This window comes from Triticum dicoccoides, chromosome 2B (genome assembly GCF_002162155.2).
Source record: "Triticum dicoccoides isolate Atlit2015 ecotype Zavitan chromosome 2B, WEW_v2.0, whole genome shotgun sequence".
Classification (NCBI taxonomy): Eukaryota; Viridiplantae; Streptophyta; class Magnoliopsida; order Poales; family Poaceae; genus Triticum; species Triticum dicoccoides.
In genome coordinates, this window is record NC_041383.1 from 509,832,587 (window position 1) to 509,852,904 (window position 20,318).

At 47.4% G+C, this 20,318-nt stretch overlaps 2 protein-coding genes across 2 annotated transcripts; one reads left to right on the forward strand and one right to left on the reverse strand.

Moving 5' to 3' along the window:
* The first annotated feature begins 8,100 nt into the window (after nucleotides 1–8,100).
* On the forward strand, nucleotides 8,101–8,739 carry LOC119367915. The gene has a single exon (XM_037633291.1). It carries the CDS (start codon nucleotides 8,213–8,215, stop codon nucleotides 8,441–8,443), a length of 231 nt encoding a protein of 76 aa, XP_037489188.1. The 5' UTR covers nucleotides 8,101–8,212; the 3' UTR covers nucleotides 8,444–8,739.
* A 4,496-nt stretch (nucleotides 8,740–13,235) lies between these two features.
* LOC119364547 (probable inactive ATP-dependent zinc metalloprotease FTSHI 3, chloroplastic) lies at nucleotides 13,236–18,986 on the reverse strand. The gene is made up of 5 exons (XM_037630029.1): nucleotides 17,943–18,986; nucleotides 16,141–16,464; nucleotides 15,760–16,060; nucleotides 15,140–15,351; nucleotides 13,236–13,831 (listed from the first exon to the last, which is right to left on the reverse strand). Exons 1-4 carry the CDS (start codon nucleotides 18,846–18,848, stop codon nucleotides 15,155–15,157), a joined length of 1,728 nt encoding a protein of 575 aa, XP_037485926.1. The 5' UTR covers nucleotides 18,849–18,986; the 3' UTR covers nucleotides 13,236–13,831; nucleotides 15,140–15,154.
* Nucleotides 18,987–20,318: the final 1,332 nt, after the last annotated feature.

Genomic DNA, 20,318 nt, shown 5'->3' on the forward strand with positions numbered 1-20,318 from the left:
CGCATCGTTCCCCTCTGCTACCACCCTTCAAGGTTCAATTTTTGGAGACCACTGTCCGCATCTGTCCATCGGCGACCACGAAGCTCGCCCCCTCCATGGACGCCATCGACCCGAGCACTAGAAAGCACGGGTGCCCCTTCTCCACTCCACGGACGGCTACGCGCTCAAGGTGGAGGAGCTCACCGTGTTCAAAAAGGTGGAGGAGCTCACCGTCGAACTCGCCGGAGTGGCGCTCGCCGTCGGCCCCGCGCATCCGGGCCCGGCGCCGCCGCCGCCAAAGACCACCTCTTCAAGGTATCAGACGCGCCCACCATTCTTGCCATTTCAATTTCAGAGAGACCATATGCAGGGCATCAGATGCATATCTAATTTCGAATTCCTGCTCTGTTTGTCAAACCACTTTCAGCTGTGTTTACTTTCAGCTCTGTTTGTCTCTCGCAGGGGTCGCAGGACCACCCGGGCCTGGTCACCATCGCCATGGAGGATATCCTGCAGTTCGCGGCGTCCATTGGTGGTGCAGGACACCCACGTCTTTGATCTGTTGGAGCCCAAGGAGCAGGAGGTCCTGGTGCTGGAGGATGCACATGGCAAGACCAATCTCAAGGGCCTCTCCAAGGTTTACTCTGCTCTAACAAATCAGCCTCTTTTCAAATTACACAGAGGATTGCAGAAAAGTTATGTTTGTTGTGTGTATCACAAATTCAGTTTTAGTTCCAGTGAAGTTTCTTGTCCTTTATGATTATTCTTATCAAAAACAAATTCAACTAACCAGATTGCAACTAACCAGCCTCTAGAGCATGTAGTTTCCCAATAATCTTATTTGGCACTTCTGTGGATCTGTTAATAAGCAGGCACCGAAATTTTGTAAGTTTAACAATATTGGATGGTACTGTGACTGGTGCCTAGAACCAGATACCTCTAGAGCATGTACTCCTATTTATTCTGATAGGCATTTTGTACTCCAAAGGTGAGGCCATGATCTGTGGTGTCTACTGAAGGCGTTTCAGTCAAAAACTTGCTTAAGCAAGAGCAGATTTACGAGCAAAAAACTCACTCCATATGTCTACTGTCTAGCACTTTGTGCATGAAATCTGTAACTTATTTATTCTCATGAACTTACTAAAATGGTTTTCCAAACAAATTTGCAGTAAAAGCCTTGGTGAGTAAAAGCCTTGGTGAGTAGTGGATCCTGCCAAATCAGAAGGATTTACCAACAAATTTCAGTACCATCACCAATTCATGATGAAATTGTAGTTTCACTTCACTGTACATAACCTTTATGCATTTTTGAAATACTCCATGGCAGTATCTAGTAACACTGTCAGTTACTGAATCTATATCTATAGTACTCCATGGCAAAGATTAGTGCATTTCTAAAATGGCAAAGATTATGGCACAAAGATTAGTTACCTCACATAAAAATCTCAAATTCTTGCTCAAAATCTCAAATCTAAATTTGACGGAGTATTCGACAGCAGTCTCTGATTGCTGAAAGCATCTGTTGCAGATACTGTTTGGCTGGTGATATTGCTTACTGCAGCTAGAGTAGAAGAAGGAATAGGAGTAGCTGTAAATCAAAAAAAAATGCGTGTCCATATTTAGGAGCAGTAACTTTGTTAGGAAGAAAGCTAGCTCTAAACAGAGTTACTCCATTTGATGCCCCTCCATTTGTCACATCACAGACTAGACTAGGTGATCATTTTCTTTTTAAATGCTAGGAAAAGGGGAGGTGTTCACCATATTATAGAGAGCAGAAAGATTGATGGCTAGGGAAACCCAAGAAGTAAAAGGAACAGCACTGAAAGCAAATAGACCATGCAAATAACCAAAATTAATTCTAATTAATTCAAATACATCCAAATAACACAAATTAATTTAAATAATCCAAATTAATTCAAATAAATCCAAATAATTCAATTAATCCAAATAACCCAAATTAATTCAAATAATTAAGCCAAATAACCCAGATAATTCCAACAAATGAGGAAGAAGCAAGCATGTTCTGCTCTTCTACTGTTGGAGTAACTAGTAGACCAACAAAACTGAAACTAAGTTGTGGTCCATGTTCATTTTCAGTCAGATTTGTATCCACTGAGCACCATAAGCAGAAGTATTTTTCTGCTCCATCACACACAGTTTTACATCACCAGCATAAGCAGAATTATTTTTCTCCAATTGAAGTTTTACATCACCATCACACAGTTTTACTGTACCTTCTTCAGGGTGCAGAGTAGAGCAACAGCAGCACGGGCAGGGTCAAGGAGCAGCAGCACGGGCAGCTCAGTGGAGCAGCAGCAGCACGGGCAGGGTCAGTGGAGCAGCAGCAGTACGGGCAGGGTCAGCGGAGCAGCAGCAGCACGGGCAGAAACCACCAGCGACAGGGGAGAAGCAGCCGCATGGGTGCGTGGGCAGGGGAGAAGGAGCAGCACGGGTGCGCGGGCGTGGGAGATCGACGAGGTCGCGCTAGAGATTGAGGATCACGTGCGTGAGCTCCTGGTCCACATCCGGAGGCAGGCTCCGGCGACGCCGGTAGGGGATCACGGCGGCGCACGCGCCGGAGCTCGAGGAGGACGCGCCGGAGCACGAGGAGGACGTGCGCGGGCTTGAGGAGGATGCGGGGGAGCTCGAGGAGGAACGCGCACGGCCTCGAGGAAGACGTAGTGGGAGATTCCGGCGACGCCTGCAGGTAATCGCAGCGGGAGGGTACCGCGGCGGCGCAGGTCTGGGCTGCAGCGGTGGAGGAGGTTACTGTCGATGGCGGCGAGAGCATGTAATTGGCGACGGCGGAGGAGCTCAGCTGGGCTCGCCAGCCCCTGGCGAATCACGCAGCTGGGCGACGCCGGCCCCTGGCGACGCGCAGGCGACGGACGGAGGAAGAAGACGGGGCGGAGGGACTTGTTTGAAACGCTTTTGAAACCACGAGGTTTTTTTTGCAAAATTACCAGTGAACTACGCCCACGACATGTTTTTCGGGACGGAGGGAGTATAATGTAACCAGTCTACATCATACGCCTTTTTAGCCCAGGTATTAAGGACCTCTTGATCTGGGTCCACTCCTCTTTAAAAATGCTACCAGTGAATAGAATATCTGGTTTCTCTCTTTTTCTGATAAACGGAATGTCTTAATATCAAGATATCTGCTTTCTCTTCGCTGTAACTTTTATAACTCTTGTGACCCATGTAAATTCTATAACGCTTTAGCCAGTTGTGTCGCAAATCCTACAACCTTGTACCTCACCGCTGTACACCACAGTAGTTCTCCTGCTATCATTATATTTCACGTATCATGTCATGCTGACAATTTCTTTCGGACAGAACGACCATCAGGAGAGCCAAGGGCCAAGCCTGGACTGGAACCTCCAAGAAAGAACTAGCATTCACACTGATCAACTAGCAAGATGCATATTCAGATTGCATTACAAGCCTCCGATGAAGTGAAGCGAGATGTTCGATGGACAAAGACAACACACCCCAAAGTTGTTACGCCCTCTGCCTTTTATGATGCAACAGCACATCTACCGATCGTGCGCACACGCAATAGTGCTTTCAACAGGAGATGGCAGCATTATCATGCTTAGAGATTAAGGATGTGCCACTGCTGCTACAAAAACGAAGGTGAGCACTGCACATGTACACGGTATTACGGTATAAGCTGGTTTGACCACATCAATCTCTTTTAATCTGCAAAAAGCCTTTTCTTTTAAGGATACGATATATTCTTGGAGGATTAGAGACTGATATTGTGGGCGCAGCTTTGTATGCTTCGTTTGTGACGCCTGAGAAAACAAAAACTTGCCTTTTCTTCTTCTTTCCCTTTTTCTAACTCTTGCCCACAGGTCACTGCTTGTCTGCTTGCCAGCTTCTTGGAGGCAGACAAGAGAAACAAGCCTAAAACAAAAATGTACCACATTTACTATGAAACTTATGGATTCATATTTCGTTATTACTTCAGCTACCATATATCGATTACTATATATACCTGCCACCTGCTAGGCTAGTAGCTACTCCCTCCGTCCCATAATATAAAAACGTTTTTTACACTAGTGTGTAGTGTTAAAAACGTTCTTATATTTTACGACAGACCGACAGAGGGAGTATTAGCTGTCAACTTTGTGAATTATGAGGGCTAGGTGTTTCCCAGTTTTTTATATCAGATTTTTCTTCCTTTCTGAAAGTTTTCACACATACATTAGACATACGGATCTACACACTGTGGTACCCCCCAAATGAAAATGATTTGAAACATAGGGTAGTATGGAAGACAATAGCTAATGGAGAGCATCCACGGATTGTTTGGCCAATTGTGTAGGAGCATACAAAAGCTAAACATGCATGGCTCCGAATGAAGAACTACAGTATTAGTATTCGATCGGATATCATGCACGATTGCACATACATGATTGCTTGGGGACAGCAAAATTAGAGGACCACAGCTTTGTAGTAGACCTCAAACAAAGGCCTAAAGCCCCCTTTAGGAAAACTTTCACTGAATCCTTTATGAAAATTTTCTACGGCGCCGCCTGCCACTTGTAACAACAGAGTAGCATATCTGGATTCCTATAGAATGGGCGGGCCACAAACATGACTGACGTCTTCCATGTTTTTCTCTCTCTTTATGTCTAGAGATGTTCTATGTTTTTCTTGTGTAGTTTTCAAGCTCTATAAACAGTTGTGAAGGTTTCCTCTGTTTTTGGTTCTTGTAGAAACTCAAGCTACATTGCATAACAATTTCCACGCTCTTGGACCGCAGTAAACATCAAGCTACATTGCATAACAATTTCCTCTGTTTTCGGACCCTACTTCCCCACCCTATGTGGGGTCCGCCAGGGTGACCCCTTCTCTCCGTTCCTTTTCAATATGGTGGTCGGGCCCTGGCTACTATCCTTTATAAGGCCAAGGCTGCTGGTCATATCTGAGGGGTGGTACCTCATCTGATGGGAGGGGGAAGGGTCTCCCTCCTATAGTACGCGGATGACACCATCATCATGATCGAGGGTTCGGACTCCGACATTGCCAACCTTAAATTCCTTCTCCTCTGCTTTCAGCAGATGGCAGGCCTCACGATCAACTTCGACAAGAGCAAGGTGATGATCCTTGGCTACTCCCAGGAGGAATGCCAAGGTATGGCCGACCAACTGAACTGTAGACTGGGCTCCTTCCCCACCAATTATTTGGGGATCCCCATCAGCGACTCCAGGCTCACCGTGGTGGACCTCCGCCCCGCCGTAACCCGCTTGCAGCACTGAGTTGAACCTTGGAGGGGCAGGTGGCTATCTAAGGCCGCCCAGGTGATTCTCATCAACTCCTCCCTCTCCAGCCTCCTCTGGTTCCTGATGAGCTTCTATAGCCTGCATGAGATGCTGCATCAGGAGATAGCCAAATATACCAGTCCAGATTCTTCTGGGCCGGCGAGGAGGATAAGCAAGAAATAGACCTAGCAGCTAAAAGAGGGTATCCTGAGCGAAATATATGGTCAGTTGGCCGGACATCTGCAAACCTAAGGACCAAGGAGGCCTTGGGATCCTGTCCTCTAGGCGCATGAATATCGCCCTCCTGACCCGCTGGCTTTGGCGGATTGCCAACGGGGAGGGCGGCCTTTGGCTGGACATCATCCGATCCAAATACCTGCATGGCCAGCCCCTTGCCTTCTGCCAGCACTCAGGCAGATCCCACTTCCGGCAGGTTGTGGTTCAGCTCATGCCATTCCTCCGCATCGGCACTTCCATCTTGGTGGGATCTGGTGCCTCGACCCTGTTTTGGTTCGACCGGTGGGTGGGGGACCTCCCCCTTGCCGCCCGTTTCCCCCAAGCTATTCTCCATTGCGGCTGACCCTCGGGTCTCTGCGGAGGTGGCCCTTATTGACTTAGGGTGCCTCGCGTTCCGTAGACCCTTTGGCCTCCTCGAGGTGGTTGCATGGGATGCTCTCCTTCAAACCATCGCTCTTCAGCCTCTCGACGTCGACAACGCAGATGACTCCGTCTCGTGGCGCCTCGAGACTTCGGGGCGCTTCTCAACCAAGTCCCTCTATCAAGCGATTGCTCCTTCCACGGTCCCTTAGCCGTTTAGTTTGATCTGGTAGTGGATTCGAGGACGCTTGCCCTCTGGGGTTGAGGTGCGCAAGCGCAACGGGCCTGGTGAAGGCATGTGCCCCCTCTGTAACGTGGCGGAAGATGCTAACCACATCTTCTTCTCGTGCGTGACCGTCCCATTCTTGTGGTCCTACTTCCGCGACGTTGTTGGTGGAACTTGGTGCAACACCAACTTCCCTGACTTGTTGGCGGAAATCCAAGCCTCTGCACCCGTCACCGCCACACTAGGTGGTTGTGTGTCGGGGTTCTCGCTTGGACGCTCTGGACCGTGTGCAACAGACTTGTCATCCAGCGTACCCCTCTTCGACGTGCGACTGACGCCATCTTTAAAATGTGTGGTTTTTGCAGCTTCGGCGACCGCTTAGCCGCTTCCAAGACCGGAACGCCATCAACACCCTCATCTCCGACCTTCGAGCGATGGCCTTCCGCGTGGCGCCCCCGCTTCCGCCGCCTCCTCCGGAGCCAGACTAGGCCTCCGGCTCTCTTAGTTGTGCCGGCGTGCCGGCGTTTTTCCTTTTTGGGCTTGTTGAGCCGTGCCCTCAACATTAACCATGGTACCTTGTTATGTGTGTGCGTGCGTCTGTGAACTTTCACGCCTTGCGCGTGAGTGTGGCTGAACTCGTGTTCCCTGTTTGTGGCTTTGGCGGCTGTGCTTTATATATAAAGCGGGGCGAAAGCCTTTTTCGGTAAAAAGTATCTCAACCTCGCTCACTCTGCTACTGGCTCCTCCTTGCCATCCGCTTCTTCTCAACCGCCGCCTCCTCTGTCGTCTCCAACTGCTCCTTCAAGGGCTTCAACATCCTAAGACGGATGGCTTGCACGATCATCCTTGCATTATCATCCGACTCCTCCATCTTCAAGGCTAGGACGATGTCTGCATAGACGACGACGACGACGGCGTCCTGCATCCCAGGCCTGGCCGCCTCCTGCACCACGCCTGCACCCTGCATGTCCGCCGCCACGCCTGCCGCCCTTCTTTTTGAGCGATGCCGCCTCATTTGTCTTCTGTTTGAGGTGGTGGGCTTGTCGTGTCACCGAGTTGATCTTTCGGGCAGCTTCCTTCGTCAGATCGTCCTCCACAACGTCGTCTCCTGCAACTTTTTGTACGGGTTCAGGTGGCGGCGACGGCGAAAAAGGGCAGGAATTAGGGTGAAGAGCGGCGGGATGGTAGAGGAGAGGGTTGAGAAAGGAGGTGGTGGTGGTGTGTGTGTGTGGGGGGGGGGGTGTTGCCATGGAAATACTGCGGCCAACTCCAAATGCGCGTGCTCCGCCTCAGTTCTAGGTGTGTCGGGGGTGTCACGAGTCCAAAGTAGCTGGTGTCCAGACTCCCGTAAAGTCCTCCTAGTTTGCTTCCGGTTTGCGGAAAAACAGACACCCGAACTAATGTGCAGACAAATGCGATACACCATTGGATGGTTTGCTGCGTCCGGACAGACGGATGTGGGCGGTTTTGGGGTAGGCGTTGAAGATGCCCGTATTTACCACCGATATGATCAGGGAGTAGTTCCAACTTGTGGAGTTGTGGTGCACGGTGCTAATGATAATTAACGAAGAGACATGGGCAGAATGGCAGATTATACAAGAATGTTTACTGTTTACACACAGAGATTCCGAACGTACGTAGGTAGGTAGAATGGATCGAGCGATACGTATATTTTCTGTCTCGGAGGGACCGAACTCAAATCTACTTTTCCTAGCAAGGACAGTCTCAGTATTTCACCAACCACCATATCGTGCGCTGCAGATGGAGCATGTACGGCCGTGCTTTAGCATCTTTTCACATCCCGCAATCCGGGTCGTTCGATCTCGATCTCGATCTGGTTGCGGAAATCCGGCCGTCCGTTCTCGATTCCCCGATCGGGAGCCTTTAGTGGTCGAGGACCGGAAGAACCCAAACCACCAGACTAAGGCTAGCTCTCTCCTGCACACACACACACAAGCACGCACATAAGCCACCATGCCAAATGCCATGCAAGGCTTCTCCGGCCTATAAATAGAGGGTGGCCTCTTCTCACCTTCCTTGAGCACAAGCCAGACAGCCACTCTCCAACCACCACTGGTTAGCTACCTAGCTGATCATCACACATATATAGAACTTAACTAACAAGAGAGCTAGCCAGTATATGGGAAGGAGGTCGTCCTTCTTCTGCGCCATATTCAGCTTCTCGCGGAGGTCGAGGCGGTACGCCTACGTCGACGACGAGGATAGCGACTGGGAGCAGCCGCCGGCGCCGGGGCTGCGCAAGGTCAGGTCCAGCGACGAGGACTCCGGGTGGTGGGTCGGCGAGAGCGACGTCGACCAGAAGGCCGCCGACTTCATCGCCAGCTTCCGCCAGAGGAGCCTCGTCGCCTGAACCCATCCGCCCAGCTGCCGCCGCCGCCGCCTATATATGTACCTACGTGCCCAGCTAGGGCGTACGTCCAGGTTATCGCGTACGTATAGGGAATAAGATTGATCTGCCGGGAGCTGGCGCATACGCACGTGCCTAGCCAGCTTCCCGATGAGCTAGTATTTATGTAGACATATCAAGTGTGTTGATATGATCATATGTTATGTATCTTCCGTGTGCAGTACGTGTGCGTGAGTGCTATCTATGTTTTGTAAGTGTTCTGTCGAATAATGCAGCGCAAGAGATGACAAGGGATTTAATGAAATCATGCACGTTTCAAAAGCACAGGCTGCTCGATCGTACAAATATATGGACAATTTGAAATGCAGATGTGGTTCAGTTGGACAAGCGCTTGCATGTATGCGATCTCGATACATGAACTGCATGCGTTCACGCAAGAGAGCGGCACAATCGTTGGTTGCAGTCTGCAAATTAAGGTGTGTAATTTGTAGATTTGTCACTTTTTTTTTGCGGTATTGTAGATTTGTCACTACAAGCATGTAACTACACTAATTGCCATCTTTCCAGTTAGTAGTAAATGTCCAAATGCACTCTTTGCAACCATAGATGCGCCAGTGTCCCAAGATTCTGTGATCAACCGGAGAAATATGAATTATCATCCATGTACATTATAGATTATTATTTTTTGCAAAAAGATCAAATCTATCATAATTGTTCACCGAAAGTACAAAGCATCTCAAACATAATAAAAATTACATTGAGATTCGGAGACAATCGAACGACCACTATTGCCGCCAGAACGAGCCACGCGCCGCTGTCGCCGCGGCGCCGCTCCTCTACCGGAGCCGGCATGACCTTGTCGATGTACACTATAGATTATCATGTTTCAGACAGTGGTGTGCATTTTCTACACAGGGCAATGTTCTTTTTTTAGAAAAGGAGGATGACCCCCGGCCTCTGCATCTGAAAGATGCATGCGGCCACTTTATTGATTATTCTCGAGGACCATACAAAGTATTACACCAATGTGCCTGAATCCACCATCTTGGCAACATATGCCACTACTCCTATCCAATATGATGAAGGGGTGCTAGCCGGGCCACTACCCAGACCACTCACGTAAACCTAACATCAAAAGCCGGAAGCCGAAACACATTCGGAAGCCCCAGCCGAGCCACATACCGGGTCTGGGGCATAATCCGGTCAGACGCACTCGTGTGTCGTCGCCGCCATCTTCCACAGGTCCGTCTTCAGATCAAATTGAGGCTTCTACCATGTCTGGCCACTCCGCCATTGACGCCACCATGACGCCAAACAGCAACCTCCTCCTGCGCGAGTCCATCTCCGTGCATCGGACGTCGAGCCTCCACAGCGTCATGCTGCCGACATCCGCCGCCATCAATGTGTGAGATGGAGCACCGCTCCATCATCGCCCCAGCCAACACTTACTCCAAAACGACGCCCCCAGGAGAACCGGAACGCGTCGGAGGAAAAGCGGAGGCTTGGGCGAAGAAGGGCACGCCGTCGGCAGCTGTCACCGACCCCAAACAGCGCCCGCCACCACCCAGCCCTCAAGGCGGCGCCTTCAAGAAGGTCGCGGCGCCAAAGACGCCGCCGCCGCCCACCGGAGTTAGGTTTTCACCTGAGAAGCTAGGTGGTGGGGAGTGGAAGGGCAGACCTTGACAGACGTCTCCATGAAGAAATCGGCGCCCGCGGGCGTCGTCGTCGTCGCGGCCAGCCGGAGCCGGCCCGGGTTTCCCCCGATCTGGATCCCGACCACCAAAATCGCCCGCATCCCATAGGCAGGCCATCCAGCACACCCAGGAACCTTCGCAGGAGAAGTGCACCGAGCAGGGAAGAAGGCCAGCAGCCAGATCTGGCGCCGCCAGCCGCCAAGGCAGCCACGCGAGGCCCCAGGCCACCGGAGATCCGTCGGCCACCCGACCAGATCGCCGGCACCACGCCCACCCCACTGCCCGCCGCAGGAGACAGGGAGCCTCGCCATGGGCCGCCGCCCGGATCCAAGACCCTCCGATACAGATCGGAGCGGAGCCGGCCCCGCCGCCGCAGTCCCAGACCGCGCCCCAGGCATGGCCCGGCGCCAGCCTCGTGCGGCGGCGAGGAGAAGATGGAGAGAGGGAGGTTACGCCGGCAGGAGGGGAATCACCCCCCGTGGCGCCCGCTAGGGGCGGCGCGGGGCGGGGGGAGGGAAAAGATGCACATCCCTAGTGCCTCACACACAGGGCAATGTGTGAATTCAGATGTAAAATGGAGCAAATGGTGTGTACATATAGAAGAAGATCTAGCACGATGGCAAGTGCCATGTTTTTTGTTTTCTTTTTCCATATTACGATTATCTTATTAGAGAGACAGTTCTATTAAGATTATTTCACATTAAAATTTACATTAAAATTTACAATAAAATTATGTGTCTTAAGATGATTCTACATAAAGCAAAACTAGAATTAAATGCAATGGTGCAAATATATAGTTAAACCCACTCTTAAGATTCTCTTGTTCAAGAGACTTCTGTTCTTTGGCCTTCCCCTCTTCTTTCTCCCGCATTAGTGATTATCCTACATGGTAAGACGAAGAGCCAGCTGCTATCATGCCTTCGTAGATGTCCTTTATGCTTGTGCGTTGTGGTGTTTGCCTCTCTAAGATTTTATTTGGTATTGGGGTGGATTATGATTATATTGTAGTCAACATCTGCCTATTGGGGTGTTTTCACCATATGTGTAGTCAGCATCTGCCTATTTCACCTATTTTTGCACAGCTCATTATAAACTAATAAGTGCATTAAAAATTTCAGTAACAAAAATTTGAGCATGATGCTTTTTGTCATTATTCTTTCTGCCGATTCAACAAATCTAGTGCCCAAATTATTCCGAGTTTTCTAAAAGAAAAGAAGAAAGGATAAATTTAGCTCACGCGTATGCGTGGTTTTTTTTTGGAAGCATGCATGTGTTCATGTCTACAAATACCCATCTAATTTTTTGTACACATAATTCATGATTTACCCCACATTAGTTAATTTTTCAACGGACAAGTAAGCGCATGCACTCCACTTCCATTTCGAACATCGCTACTTGGGAGTAATTGATGTTAATTAAGCAGTTTGGCTAAACAAATTGATTAATCAGCACATGAGCTAGTTGGTAGCTAACTGCGTCGTTAACTAAGCATATTGATACTTGCACTGCCGATCGATCTAGGATTTGATGACGAGGGGACAGCACTTGAAACGGCGTCTACAGAGGAAGAATGAGCCATTTTTTCAGCTGGGTCCGGAAAGCAACTCAACTAGAAGGCTAAAACTATTCCATCGGCCCGCCCAGAGATCTAGGTCTCTAGCAACTGAAAGTTACAAGTCAGTGCGTGCAACGCTTTCCTCTCGCTTTTCTCTTCTTGTCTCGACAATATTCTTCGTCATCTTACTTGTCTTCGCCTTTTCCTTGTTCCCACCGATCTCATCTCTCCCCCCTTTTCATCATCAGTGTAATCGATGCGATACGAAACCGAAACCGTAGTCGCCTGGCTGCGCATGTGTGGGTCGGTATGTGAAACCGTAGCTATACACTTATGTGTGAATATTCGAGTAGATCTTCAGTGTTGTATCTGTCAATATACGCTGTATGCCCTTCCTCAGTTTTCTAGCAGAAATAATGCAGTGTGCTTATCTCGGATGCCAACATCATGTCATACCCTAATTCCATAGCACATTGCAACTTGGAGTGCAAAGGTGACATGGTACGCACCATCGCCTTCAATTTGTACGCCTCTTCAGCTAATTATTCCTGTAGCTAGTAGCTTCCAGAGTTACTCGCCAACCCCAGGAGGACGGGGCGTCGACCCGTTGACTGGGCAGCTGAGGTTGCTGCCAGTCCACCCGAGTTCAAGTCCCGGTTTGGACGCGTGGTGCTCGCTGAGTTTCTCCTATAAATAAATGCCAACGAGGGTTAGCCCTTGGGTTGGTCTCTTTTTTTTTTATACTCGCGAGCCCCAGCTCCTTGCACAAGAAATGCTTCAAGATATTAACATGAAGCATATCTGCAAACAACATAGTTGAAAACTGTTAACTACCAGATGACTCTCTTCTCTTAACTACTAGCCTTGTTAATTCCTGATGATGTGCCAACCAGCAGGAGTACGACTCGAGCAGTTCCGCAAAACAGCAGCGACAAAAAACCGCCATGAGTGAAAGATAAGATGAAATTCAATGAGAGCTGCAGATGCCAAGAACAAAACAGCGAAAGCTACAAGTCAGTTGGAAAATCCCATCTTGATCCCTTTTTAGCCCGCGGTTTGATCCCGCGGACAAGCGTGTCGAAGCAGAACCAGAGTAGAACATGGTCACAGCAGCACAAGGAGCCCAGAAGAAGGCACGCCAAAAGCCAAACCACGCCCTTGATTCCTGTCTATTGACAGGTCGGCATCCACATACCAAAGCTCTCTCTGCCTTTTTTTTCTCTTGCTTGGGAAGAGCAGAAGAAACTTCCCCTCTGGTACTCAAAGCCTCCAAGGGTATATGTCCTGATTCTGCAGCCCTTGCATGGCTTTCCAATTATTAAGGTCATGTCAGCGTTGCGAGCTTGCGACGGGATGGATATGTGTCCCTGACAACAGGCTGCTTTCCTGGGTCAAGCAGACAGGGTCGTTCTCCGACCAACTGCCAGGGAATCCACTTGCTCCTGCGCCAAGCACCCTTCTTGCCCAATCCTCACTCCTGGAAACCCTGATGCTAAGTAAACTATCAGGGTTAGCATATAGCAAGCAAATGATGAAGAGAAAGGACTAACAACACACTGAAAATTGTCATATCTGAAAGCTAACAAATCTAAACAAGTTTACAGAGCAACAGCAGATGACAATGGCATAACCAGAAATGTGGCAAGGCGTAAAGATTGGCTGATCTGCTGAGCAATTATGTCTACTTGCAATCCTACACATTGTTGTGGATCCAACTGCGGTGGAACTCTTAGATGGTACAAAGTGAGCCAAATGGCGAATTCGTGTACAGCAGAATTGGTGTGACCCTATCTTGTAAACTAATGCAGACTATTCTATTGACATTATAAGCTATGGAACAAAAGCAGGTTTAAGTGCCTGTATCAAAATTACGGGGGTAAAACTGATCCAAGTCACTCGTAAAATTCATGGATCGTGTATTGCACATTCACATGCTAATCTATTTTCATCTGTAACAGTTTTCTGCTGCTTGACTCGCATCAAAATTCACCGAATAATGCACCAGCCCACCGCCCCACTGAGTGCACAGTGCAGTCTCCTTCCCAGATAGAGTTGAATTGTATATTTTGCTGCCCCAGCAGGTCCCCTAGTTCATGCACGATTTTGATACCATGTCAGTTGATTCTTATCTCCTCTGTGGATCTGCAAAACACAAACAAAAGAAACAACAATTACATTGCAAGTTCAACAGAGCAGATATTTAATGTATTGTACACACAATACTAAAGATATTTTCACAGGACCACAGAATTTGTGATCAATCATATCAGACAACTATAGATATAGCAATTATTTAACTATGACATGTCGGCCGAGTTTTGTGATATTATTGATCCTAAAATCTGTAGTTATGTGATACTCCCTAGCGACACTTATTTTGGGATGGAGGGAGTATATAATTGACCCACAGGTCTCTACTTCTATGGGACTGTACTCTAGTTTTCGGATGGTCTGTACAATAAACCTGTAGTTTTGTGAAATTCACTAATTTCAATAGGATTCGATCAGATTGAATATCATGACTTCTTTTAAGGAAAGAGACTGAAATATTATTAGTCGCCCTATCAGTATAAAAGTTGCAGGAACATTTTTGATTTGTTGCACTCGCAATGTCTCGGTTGAGAGAATATTAGGATTGTGCAATTTCTTACAATATCTCAATAGTGAACAGGACTACGGTTCGGCATTTAGGATAAAAAAGAGATGTGAAAGCAGGTTGTGTTGCATGCACCAACTCTGTCGAAAGCTTTAGGTGTTGAGGTGAGAATCATAGTTCATACCATCCTCAGTGATAGGCTCAACCAGACCTACACCATGCACTTAGCATTGGACAGGATCTGAAAAACTTCTTACCTCAAGATGTCAACACAATACCTAACCTCTAACACACACAAAAATATCTCCTCAGGAAACGTGCCAGCCTTATTTCAAAATGAGAATCTCTAAATTTCAATACCATGACAGGTGTCATGAACAAACCAAATCAGTGAATAATCTACACATACTTCAATTAGTCCATTGTAATATTTGCCCGCATAAAGAAAGGATCATTGAAAGGATAAATTTATTGTTGATAAAATGTCGATATGTACAACCTGCTGATTAGTTCAAAAGTTGCATTTCCCAAGTAAGTATCAATAAATAGGTCCTTTGAAGTTGAGCATTCTAGATAAACGAAATAGCAGCTTCCATAGCCCTTTTTTTTATAACGGGACGTTGTATTGCTGCCAAATCCCTTGCTATTCCATTTTATTGTTTTGCTTACCATGACATACAGCAGAAGCAGGACACCAACATGAAACAAACTTTGAATTGGCATTGTGAATTTTGGCTCCTTTAGCATATATATCGTTTCAATTAGAAGGTCATCAGTTTCTCAAGCTACTTACAGGAATTTAAAAGGAAAAAATCGATGAACAAAATCATCAAAAGGGGCAAATTCGAGTATACCTTGAAAAACTCCAGTTAGCTTAACGTATGATAACCCATAAGTCCTTGAAAATCATCTGGATTTGATGGTTTATTTCCAGGTTTAGGTAACCATGGAAATAACTTGGTAAGACCTTCTCTTGCAGAATCAGGACCCTTTTGTCTACCATTGACCCCATACTTTTCCCTCTCAATAGCATCCATTATATCCTCCCGAGCCACAATATCCCCACCTTAACAGAACACAATCATCCTCAGAATCTTGCAATCATGTAACTTCTTAACTATAATACATTTCATCAACTTAACCATTTTAAAAGGCAACTCTCTTTCCAAAACGTGGGAAATATACAAAACAGAAATGCAGGTAAGATTATGATTTCTCAGTAATAATTTAGAACATGGTGGAGTCAAACTGATAAGAGAATGCACTAGCAGTTTACAAAGGAACCACAAACCTTGCCCTGTTCCACTGAAAATGGACCACAAAATTGCAGGTTTTACACTTTGGAACTCTAAGCATTTCTTAATAAAGCGATATTTAAATTTGCTTGCAACAAATATGATACTTTAAGCATAAGGAACCAATCAATTTGCTCTAAGTCTTATGTATCTGATGATATAAGATGAATTTAACTTACCTCTTCGAGCAGCTAGTAGAGCAGCCTCATTAACAATGTTTGCTAGATCTGCACCAACCAATCCTGGGGTCACATTAGCTACCAGATCACAAATTATTTCGGATTCCTCTTCTAAAGGAACTTTTCTGAGATGAACAGCCAAAATCTTTCTGCGGCCTTCCAAATCAGGCACACCAACAAAAACCTTTCTTGAGAAGCGACCAGGCCGACAAAGAGCAGAATCCAGAGCCTTAGGTCTATTAGTAGCAGCCATGACAATAACTTTCACGTCCGAGTCAAAACCATCCATTTCAGTAAGCAGCTGGACAAAGCAATAATATGTTCATCATTTAGTATGACTTCACAAAGAAAAGAAAATGTAGTAAGAGAGCTAAATCACACCTGATTTAGGGTTTGGTCCCTCTCATCATTAAAACTTCTACCTCTGCTTCCACCAACAGCATCAAGTTCGTCAATAAAAATGATTGACGGAGCAGCTTCTTTGGCTTCCTTGAATAATTCCCTTACACGGGCTGCTCCTCTTCCAACAAACATTTCGACAAATTCGCTAGCAGAAACAGAGAAGAATGGAATTCCAGCCTCTCCTGCAACTGCCTTCGCCAGCAAAGTTTTCCCGGTTCCAGGAGGGCCAGCAAGCAGAACACCCCTGGGTAATCTTGCTCCCAGCTTCTTGTAGTTCAGTGAACCACGCAAGCAGCTCACTATCTACATTAAGAAATTATAATAGTGTACAACAGTTTATGAGCCTTGTTGATATTCAGTCAATAGAAGTACATAACTAACTCATATGAAGAACCAAAAACAAGACATCAGCTAAAACAAATATAACTCCTAGCATCAACAAAGCCTAAGCAGTCAATACTACAGAATCCATAGATACAAGTACTAATTATTAACATAGTGAATTCCAGTTTTTTACCCTCTATTTTCACATTTTTTACACTAATTACTCCAGTTAGCTGATTCTCATCCGGGTTACCCCATTTAGTGGAAGTTTTTCTGGCTGTTACCCCTTTAAAAAATTTGAAGAGCAATGTAAAAGGTGTGTCCCAGCCGTCAGGTACACGTAATGTGCCATGTCACGGTTTTCCTCCTTTTTTTTGCACAAACAGGTCGAATGGCATAGTTGGACATGGTTTTTTTCTCTCGCAGTCGTCAGGTGTGCATATGCACCGCATCTTGCAGTTGGTTTTGCTAAACATTTGCAGGTGGGTGCGCGGGACGGGTCCGGCTCAGGGATACGAACTGGTTCAGGCACGGTAAAAAACACAAAGGAGGAAAACCACGACATAGCTTGCTATATGTACCTGACGGCCTAGCAGATCGCTCTCAAAATTTTGAATGGGGCAAAATTGGCAAAACTTTCGCTAAATGGGGTAATCCATATGAAAAAACTGTTAAACAAGATAATATCCCACGCGTTGCTGCGGGGATTTATGACCCTGTGCTTCAATTATTTGTTGCTAGAAAATAAAAATAAAAAATTGATGATGTGTAGGGCTTGTATGTGCTAAAAAATGGGATAACCTACTTAGATATATGGGATAGGATAGGATTGGGTACTTAGTGTCAAAATATGAGGTAAAAATTGGAATTCATCTTAGACGTCAGTGCCTATCACATATGTATTCATATTCCAGACATGCTCGCGGCGTTTGTCTTGAAACGGGGCTTTGTGAAATAAAAGGGAGCAAATATACAATTTCGTACAGGAACCACATTGTAGTCCAACAACAAGTTAATAAGGCAAGCAGGCTTAAGTGCCACTGTGTAGAACTTTGATCAGATCTTACTGTGCCATTTCTTATTTTGCAAGGTTCCTCCTCATACCCTTGGTATTTGCAATTTCAATAGAATGCCGCAAGTCGGGAAAAGTTTAGTTGGCAAGAATAATACCCTTTGTATTCGACATATGCAATCGCGAACTCCCAGCCGACCTAGATTTCTTAAAATCAGAATCGACAAGATTAGCAAGACCTTACTCTAAGATCCATGTGTGGGTAGGGCTTGTTATAGAGAATGGGTGCAAAATTTGTTAATTCCTTTCTTAAACTTGATTGATCGACATTTTGCTGACTTCCTGTGTCAATGGACTCTATGTCTATTGTCTACTGGTCTGCATATCATCGACATCACAGAAAACAATCATCATGAGTAAGAAGTAGAGAGTCATATATATTCACCTCGACAAGCTCCTCCTTGGCTTCATCCACGCCCTGGACATCGTCAAATCCTACCTGCTGCTTCCTGGGCCGGCGGCGCTTGTCCGCACTGCCCCCAGACGACATCTGCCTCTGTAAGAACCACATCATCGGCAGCAGTGAGAACCACAGCGTGAGCAGCGTGGTCAGCATGTCCACCAGCAGCCTCCCCGCCGGCCGTGGAGCAGACCGGTAGTCCACCCCGCCCTCCCGCATCAGGCCCAGCAGGAACCCCTCGTCGTGCGGCACCCTCCTCGCGTAGTACGGCCACTTCGGCACGGCGGCGCTCCTACCGGTCTCGCGCTCGTCGTCGCCGCTGCCGACGTCCTCGGCCTTGCTGAAGTAGATGCGGCGGGAGTCCTCCTCGAACGCGACGGCGGTCACCGCGCCCGCGCGCAGCCCCGCCAGGAGGTCCGCGTAGGCCACCTCCTGGGCCGGGTTTTTGGGCAGCGTGAGCCGCGCGGCGAGAAGGAGAGCCCCCAGGACGACCGACGCGACCGCAGGCGGCGGCACGCGACGGATGGCCCGCCGCAACGCCGCCACGGCGTCGCCCGCGAGCTCCCGCGGCGACAGCAGCCGCAGGAGACGCCACCGCAGCACGCGCAGCCGTGGCCTGAGCCGCAGGCGGCGCCGCAGGCTCTTGGGTTGGTCCGTGCGGAGCCCCAAATCGGCACCCTTGTCCTTCTCCACCTCGCCGACCTTGGCACGTACCGGGCTCCTCCGCCGCAGCCGCAGCCTCGTGCAGCGCCCGGCGTCAGGCACTCCGCCGCAGCAGCCATAACTCTTACTCTCAGCGAAGCAGCTCAGGGAAGAAGTGGGGTGCCTGAAGCAGACGTGGTGCCGCAGGAGAGAGGCGGCGGCAGCGGATAAGGGGGGAAGAGACGCCATTGGAGCCACGTACTCCCTCCTAGCTCAGTTCGTTACCGCCATTCGATCGGACAGAGGTCGCGCGGGATGCGCGCACGCGGTGTTCGAGGGAATTCCTCCCAGAAGAAGTGGCGTGTTGCCGGCTTGGCCTGTTGATGATTCGTGGACGGAGAGGACCATAGCCGAACAGATTTTTTTTTATCCGGCAAATTGCTTTTTTTTAGGGGTCGTGGGCTTTCTACTTCCCGCTTGTTAGGATCCAGGAGGGTTCCAGGCCCTATGAGAATGTGCGTTATGCGCCGGTTGGCGCGACAGCGCTCAGTCGCCTCTCGCATGGGCTAACCCAAATACGTTGCTCATTATACGCTCGCTGAAGTCTGTAGACTGTACGTTTTAGGCCACGTTGGCTTCTGTTTTCTAGTCACTTGCCCCTTAAAAAAAACATGCCCCTAAAAAACCAAAACTCTGCAAAAACCAGCAACTCCTACTTGTTTAAAAAAACGACTAACGGTTTTTTATAGATTTAAAAAAATTGTGAAATAAAAAGATCGTGAATTTGAGAAAAGTTCACAAATTTGAAAAGTTCATGAGTTTCAAACATGATAGAGAATTTCAAAAATTCATGAATTTTAAGAAACGTTCCTTTGGAAAAAAATGGATTTGAAAGAAAACCTGGATTTGAGAAAATGGTCACAAATTGAAAAATGTTCGCTTGTTTGAAATAAATCCACGGTTTTCACAAGAATGTTCATGGATTTTGTGGAAAATGGTTAAAAACGTTCACAACTTAAAAATGTGTTTATGCAAATAAAATAAAAAGGAAAAAAGAGAAACAATGAACTAAATATACAGAAAATAAAAAAAACACGCGGAATCTTCGAGAAGCTTGTGAAAAAATGAAGCCTAGTATGTCCTAGGTCCTTAAGTGGGTCAACTTGTTACTAAGACGCTTGAGGGTGGAGTGACTGCCACGTTCACAAAAGCCTAAAACCAGCGCTATGAGCGCCGAATTTCAATTTGTCTCATGAACAAAAGAATGGAATGAAAGGTTTGTGTTTGTGATTTTCCCAACCATGCACCGGTACCCTCCACACCCCCCCCTCCCCCACACCCACCCCTCTCTCCAGGGGGTTTTCCATGGTAGTCAGTCGGGGACACTTAAGCGCGAAATTAGGGCAATTCAATCATTGCAACGTAAAAACCCACACGTAACATTTTTTATACGTTTGCATATCTGGTATATTTTTCTTGTGGTGTAAAAAACATGTTAAAAGAAATTACAACATTCCAAACATACCTATAACTATAAGCACTTTTTCGTATCTACACAATGAATCCTCATTGGTTGCCTAAAAATCATTCAGAGGAATCATCACAACATATGAAACCTCACTCTTGCCGAGGATAATTCCGGCACGTTGGAGTCCAACTAGAGTCGGATCGGCTCCAGTCACATGACAACACATTTGAAACATTCATTTGGGGTGGACA

What these genes read in the sequence shown, in the direction of transcription:
- LOC119364547 (XM_037630029.1), bottom strand. Translation starts at nt 18,848, where the DNA reads ATGGCGTCTCTTCCCCCCTTATCCGCTGCCGCCGCCTCTCTCCTGCGG. An exon ending in CCAAGGAGGAGCTTGTCGAG is followed by an intron (nt 16,465 to 17,942) that starts GTGAATATATAT and finishes TTCTTAATGTAG; the next exon opens with ATAGTGAGCTGCTTGCGTGG. An exon ending in TCTACTAGCTGCTCGAAGAG is followed by an intron (nt 15,352 to 15,759) that starts GTAAGTTAAATT and finishes TGTTCTGTTAAG; the next exon opens with GTGGGGATATTGTGGCTCGG.
- LOC119367915 (XM_037633291.1), top strand. Translation starts at nt 8,213, where the DNA reads ATGGGAAGGAGGTCGTCCTTCTTCTGCGCCATATTCAGCTTCTCGCGG.